Genomic DNA, 7066 nt, shown 5'->3' with positions numbered 1-7066 from the left:
TGGTTAGTCTTTGTGTATCTTTTATTATATGGATACTTTCATATTAATGGAGCACAACACTAAAAAAATACTGAAGCGCAGTTTAGAAAATGGTGCAGAAATGCTGAAACGGAGTGCAGAAATGCTGAAACGTAGTGCAGAAATGCTGAAAAACTGTGCAGAAATGCTGAAAAATTGTACAGAAATGCTGAAACGCAGTGCAGAAATGCTAAAAACTGTGCAGAAATGCTGAAAAATTGTGTAGAAATGTTGAAAAAACTGTGCAAAAAATGCAGTGCAAAAATACTGAAACTGCAATACAGTACAGAATAGTTGATGTTGGGCTGGAGATAAAATTGTTATACTTGAGCAAGTTCAAAGGTCAAAAACTACTAGTCTAAGGTTGTTGGAAAGAGCTGCCTCATGTTGATACTCAGGTGCTTACTTTAAATACCTCATGTTGATACTCAGGTGCTTACTTTAAATATTTTTCTTATTTTGAACATGATACTACATTTGTTGTTTAGGAACTCTAATTGTCTTTGTTTTCATGTTCTGTCACTTGACTATGAGACAGTGTATATGATCATTTATATCCAAGTTGTATGAAACTTTTTTTCGTTGGTCATCGTGAGACTTCAATTCCAACGAAAAATGGATAAATATCTGCTCCCTTATCTTTGGAATTCATTTCTCTTTTTATTTGGTAAAAATTGAATGATTAGTATTCTTGATGTTTTAATTTCACTACTTATTACAGGAAAGATATCAAGAAGTATTACGGGAAAAATCACAGTCTCAGTCTGATATTGATCAATGTGAAGCATATTACGAAGCTGCTGGGGGAACAAGGAAGAGAAGAATATACGGTCTTGGATCTCAAGCACAAAGTTATTATGGGTCGAATCTTTGCGTCAATTTTGGCTTTAATCTTCAGCATCAGCAGCACCTTCAACTTCTCAATCAACACCGACAGAAAATATGGAGGAGTTAGTGATGCGATTGATTCCTACACTGACTGATCGCTTGCTTCCTTTATTTATTGAGAAGGCACGCGGAGTGATTTTTTCACCATCACATCATCCAAATACTCCTATCGACAAACCATCAGTTGTGACACCCATAGTGCCTCCTCCTACTATTGCTAACGTTGACGATGTTGATCCTTTAGTTTCTGATAATGATCGTAGTCCTTCACCCATGCATTAGTTTTTTATGTTATCTGCTTTTCGTTGGAAAGAACAAAATTATGCACTAACAATACTTGATGGATGTGTGGGTTCTTTTGGTAGTTGATAGCTTGGAGTTGTCGGTGTTTTGGACTTAACGATTAGGATTCCGCTATCTATTTTGAATCTTTTTTATAAATATTATTTTATGTGAATGTCAGTTATTTTTAAGGGTATTTATTATTTTGTATTTAGTATGTTTCAACAGGTGTATTTAAAAAAAAAATCGGAAGAAAAATATTTGTGACATATTTGTGACGAATTTTGGTCGTTGCTAGAGGGAAAACAGTAGGCTGCAGATTGTCGCTAAATGCAGGCACAATTAATTCAAATATTTTGCGACGGATTAGCAACAATGGTTTTCATCGCTAATTTACTAAAACGACGAAATGAAATATGAAATTAGTCACGAAATTCATAACAATAGCAACAAAATAATCTGTTGCTATAATGTGGAACGGATCTCATACGTCGCTACTCTGTCGCTAAGTTTGCTACGGATTTCATTTTTCCGTCGCTAATAGGTTACAACGCGCAAAATCGCAACAGACGACATTCCGTCGCTAATCCGTCGCAACACATGTTTAGCAACAGATATATGCTGATTAGCGACGGAATACGTCCGTCACTAAACGTTGTTTTTTTAGTAGTGGAAGAATAATATCAAGAAGACGAAATATAAACGGTCAAGAAATGTATACACATATTTTCTTAAAATGATGAAGTTAGTTTATACTTAAAAATTTAAGACCATAACAGATGCTAACACATAAAAGCGTTTTTCAGTGTTGTTGAGTAGAAAGAGATGATGGCATGAAACTCGGTAGGAGAAGGTATATTTCAAATCTGTCAATTGGAGGAACAAACCAGGAAAGTCATATATGGGAGAAGCGGACTAGGTAAAATAATTTATTGATATTTTCAATTAATTGAATTATAATATTTTCTATAATAAAAATTCCATAATTATATTACTAAAAGGTACTCTCTCTGTCCTAATTTATGTGATATAGTTTGACTAGATATGAAGTTTAAAAAAAAAAAGGAAAGATCTTCAAAACTTGTGATCTAAAATAAGTCATAGATATTTGTGTAGATTTAAATCATTTCATTAAAAGTAAAAGGAAAAGTTTCAAGTTAAATAATTTCTAAACATAAAAATATATCATTCCTTTTAAAATAAACTAAAAAGAAAAATATAATATTATTTTTTGTGTTGGGCCTGTTCTAGCCCGGACTTTCATCATCTAGTGCTATTAATAAGAGTCTAGAAGCAAACTAGTGTTCAATAACATGTCTGCTTCTAGCTCTCAAGGGCATTATAGAAATTCTGCAATTTGTGGTTCTTTACTGATACTGTAACAGATTGCTTTATAGATGTACTTTTGCACTCTTGGACAAAAAACCACTCTATGTTCGATTTATTACATCTGTCAGCCAAAAAACTTTACTTAGCTTTTGTACATTTTTTTGCGCAGGTTGCCCTTCTTTTGGGGTGGTCTTTAAATTTTGCCCCCATATTACTGGTCTTTAATTTTTGCTCTTCGCGTTACAATCCCGAGCTTCACACAGAAATTATGAAGTTCTAGGTTCGAATCCCCGCTTAAGCATAAATTAAAAAAAAAATCACAAGATAAAATTTGGGTCGCGTGTATGCCGGACCCGGCATACACTTATTAAGGAATAACCAAAGTTATGTCGGATCCGGCATACTCATGCCTTATGGGCAGAATTGGCATAAGTATGCCGGGTCCGGCATAACTTTAGTTATTCCTTAACAAGTGTATGCCGGGTCCGGCATACTTATGGGCAGACTTTTAGTTAAGCCTTAACTAAAAGTTTTTTCCTAGTTATGCCTTATGGGGCAGACTTTTAGTTAAGGCATAACTAAAAGTCTTTTCCTAGTTATGCCTTATGGAGCAGACTTTTAGTTAAGGCATAACTAAAAGTATGTCCCATAAGGCATAACGTTTCCTTAAGATATAGACTTTGTCTTATAAGGCAAACTTTTAGTTATGCCTTAAGGAAAAGTTCCGCTTTATGGGGCATACTTTTAGTTAAGGCATAACTAAAAGTATGCCCTAAGACGGAACTTTTCCTTAAGGTGTTAATTTTGCCTTATAAGGCGGACAACATAACTTTAGTTATTTCGGGTCTGACATAACTTTAGTTATTGTTTAAGGAAAAGTTTCGCCTTATGGGGCATACTTTTAATTATGTCTTAAGGGGCACACTTTTAGTTAAGGCATAACTAAAAGTTTACCTTGAAAAGTAATATATATATATATATATATATGCCTCAAGGCAAAGTCTGCCCTCATCGGCAGACTTTTGGTTAAACATAACTAAAATTCTGTTGGTGGGGGCATAGTAAAATTTAAATTCTTTCTTGCGAATTTTTTTAAAATTTTTAATTGAGTGAAAGTTCGAACCTGGAACTCATGAGTTTTAGCCGAAAGGCAAAATTTAAAGATTATAAATATACCCGCTTTTGTACAGCGTGGGCCCCATGTACTTTTCCCTGCACTTGTTTGTATTTTCTTGCAAACCGGTGGACCCCATCTCTTGATTTGCGTATCAATTCATTTCTTCTTATGGTTGTGTGCCTAACAAGTACTTGTGCAAAAAACTTTCTCCTATATTGCGTAATTAGAGTATTCAAGTGTTAGCCTTTGTCCGTATTTCATTTTCACTTCAGTTATAAAACTTCTTTGGGATTAATTTTGTGCATCATATAGTTTATATGATAATTGATTTATTTCCCTTGGAATTTAGTGCATGAAATTAATATGTTTAACTTAATAATTTTAATTCTAAAAGCTCTTCATATAATTGGAAAGGTTGTCATGTTCATTAAGCCGATACACAGTATAACTAATCTCCTTCATTGTTCAAATTGTACGATTTTACTGTTACATAATTGAAATTATTGATTCTGAAAATGTTAAATTTACTATTTTTTGTATAGAAAAAAAGAAAACTTAAAAAAAAAAAAAGAATCACATAATATGGAGTATTTGATTTTTTCTTTGTTTTCTCGATGAAAATATATCGTTAATATTATGCTCATTTAGAAAAATATAAAATTGCAAGTAAATAAAAGCTACATAGCACTAAAATAATATTTAAAATGGAGCGTTACGTGCAGTTGAGCCCGTGTCCACGGGCTCCGGCCTCTAGTACTAAAAGAAAAATCACGACCAATAATCATTTTCTCCAGGATATATATACTAAAAGATCTACACCACTTCACTAGGAATGGTTATTTAGACATATTATATGAGGGAGTAATTAAGTAGCTTCACATTAATACTCTCTCCGAATCAAAAAAAGAGTCCACTTAATCATTTGCATACCTCTTAAGAAATTACTTGCTCCAAAAAAAAATTGTAAATTGACTAAATTACCCCTAATTAAATAGGCATTGAGATTTGATCACATAACACTTAATAAGAGAAAATCTGAAAAGATAAGATTAATTATTTCTTAATTTAATAAGTGGACACTTTTTTTGACCCAAGAAAAAAAGATTAAGTGGACACTTTTTTTTGATCCGGAATTAGTAATATTTATAAGAAACTACCAACTCCAAATTTTGGAAAAAGTCAAATTATGTCTAAAACAAGAAAACGTATTAGCTTGCAAGAACAAAGTGGGTAAAGAAACAAGAACAACTCAGTGGACTATATCAACAAAAGAAACCTTACGAATATTATATACTGTCAACATTAACAACATGCAAATAAATTAGTTGTAACAAGGGTAGCCATTGGTTAACACTGATGCTAAAGGCCTTCATTAGTTCTTTAAAGAATAGAGGCAGAATATTTTAAGTTATATATATATATATATACACACACATCGTTAGTGTAAAAAAAAATTATACTACCAAATCATTTTTACCTTGTTATAGCAAGTAATTTTCCTTCTTTCAAGATTACAAATTTCATTTTGTAGGAAAGCTTACATGCAGATATTGTTTGGACAACCTGATAGTGTAAACATCTTTTTATATTCACTGTATATATAACCTAAACTCTTCCTTATAAGGTATGATAATTCAATAATAATCAATTAATGGCCCATGGCCATAACGCGTCTCATTGAAAAATCTATTAAACAAATTATCGATTAAGAGAAGATACGTGATCAGTAGATCAACAACTACGATTTATTAATACGTTTTACATTTCCTTTGTGAAGATTTTAATAGTATCATGGTTTTGTATGCATGGACATATATTTAGAATTCGCAACTTAAAAGATTCCAAAAATAAAATTTTGATCAAAAAATAATTCAAAAAAAAAAGTTACAAAAGTATCTTTTGCACACAAAATGAAGTTAACTTCTATTTCACACTCATTTTGTGCGCGTAGGGTCTACTCTTTTGTTCAAAAAGGATCCCACTCAACAACTCTTAAACTTCATCTCTCTCTAGCATTTAATATAATTAACAATTCACAAATTGGATAGAATCTCTATAAAGACTCTTTCTTGTGCTTCCAAAATTCCCTTTTTTTTCTTTTTTCCCTCTCTACATATCCCCACTACTCTCTTCTCCTTAAATCTTGCCTATTTGTACTCCAAAAATCATATTTTTTCCTCTCACGTGAAAGTATGGAGCTTGGACTAAGGGATACCATTTGATTGGCACATTAATTGTGCGCACTAACTTCTAGTATCTAGTTTTGACTAGATATTATCATATATTTGACATACGACAAAAGTGTAAAAACACAAAAAGTGGAAAAGGCAAAAGTAGTATTTTAATTACTCCCTCCTATCACTTTTACTTGTGAACTATTCCAAAAATATATTTTCACTTTTACTTCTTTCGTTCACTTTTACTTGTCTACTATTTTCTTTGTAGATTTTTATTTTTACTTGTCAATTTTCACATATCAAGGTAAGACAAAAAAAAAAATTCTTGTTTTACCCTTAGCATTTATTACTCATTTCAAATCATTTTCCCAACTCCAATATAATTATATACCATTTAATAGGGATATTGTGGTAAAATACCTATCTTAATCATTATTTCTTAAATAGCGTGACAAGTCAAAACGTGACAAGTAAAAGTGAACGGAGGGAGTACTTGTCACGTTTAGCATATCAAGATAAGACAATTTCTTTTTTCCTATTTTACGCATAGTATTAAATACTCACTTCAAATCATTTTTCAAATCCAATAAAAAAATGCATCAATTAATATGGGTACATTGGTAAATTATGCACTTCATTTATTATTTCTTAAGAGGTGTGCATAGTCAAAAGTGAACAAGTAAAAGTGAACACAAGGAGTATATATCCCATGAATTTTAGAAGCACTAATTTTATGCGCAATAGGGGTTAGTTTTATTTTCCCCACACTTTGTATAATTTTAAAGTTTTGAAATTCACGTTTTTTCCATACGTTAACCAAAGATTAGTCATGTCTCAAAACTGCGGAATATCAATAATTTATATAGAACCTGATATCTTTTTCTGCGAACAATAATATAGGCTCAATACATCAAGTATACCTAAATATTTTGATCTTCATTTTAGGGGTTGTAAAGTGGCCTGAAGTTTGGAAACTTGTTATCCTTAGATTTAAGTGTTTTATTTTATAAGATTTTGATTTAAGTGTTTTATTATTTAGTCAAGACATTACTTTATTTAGAATATGTCGAGATTTTTTTCATAATTAATTTAGGACGTCGCATGAATTATTAATAAACGATAATAAAGACTAAAATAACTAATTATCATTAAGAAAATAATATCAAAAAATATAATATTAAAATAATCTTATGTGCATTTTATGTTAATTAATACAAGAAAAATGATTTTGAAGAAGTTGTAGTAGTAGTAGTGT

At 31.4% G+C, this 7066-nt stretch overlaps 1 protein-coding gene across 1 annotated transcript; it reads left to right on the top strand.

Moving 5' to 3' along the window:
• Positions 1–269: 269 nt before the first annotated feature.
• Positions 270–1188, top strand: LOC132608134 (uncharacterized). Its single transcript, XM_060322212.1, has 3 exons — positions 270–374; positions 740–869; positions 917–1188. The coding sequence occupies exons 1-3, from the start codon at positions 270–272 to the stop codon at positions 1186–1188; spliced, it is 507 nt and encodes a 168-aa protein (XP_060178195.1).
• The last annotated feature ends 5878 nt before the right edge of the window (positions 1189–7066 follow it).

Source organism: Lycium barbarum, chromosome 8 (genome assembly GCF_019175385.1).
Source record: "Lycium barbarum isolate Lr01 chromosome 8, ASM1917538v2, whole genome shotgun sequence".
Lineage (NCBI taxonomy): Eukaryota > Viridiplantae > Streptophyta > Magnoliopsida > Solanales > Solanaceae > Lycium > Lycium barbarum.
This window is presented reverse-complemented; position numbering and strand designations above follow the sequence as displayed.

Coding starts and splice junctions, on each gene's coding strand:
- LOC132608134 (XM_060322212.1), top strand. CDS start 270: ATGCAGTGCAAAAATACTGAAACTGCAATACAGTACAGAATAGTTGAT. Junction 375..739: donor TCAAAGGTCAAAAACTACTA/GTCTAAGGTTGT, acceptor TACTTATTACAG/GAAAGATATCAAGAAGTATT. Junction 870..916: donor TCTTGGATCTCAAGCACAAA/GTTATTATGGGT, acceptor TTTAATCTTCAG/CATCAGCAGCACCTTCAACT.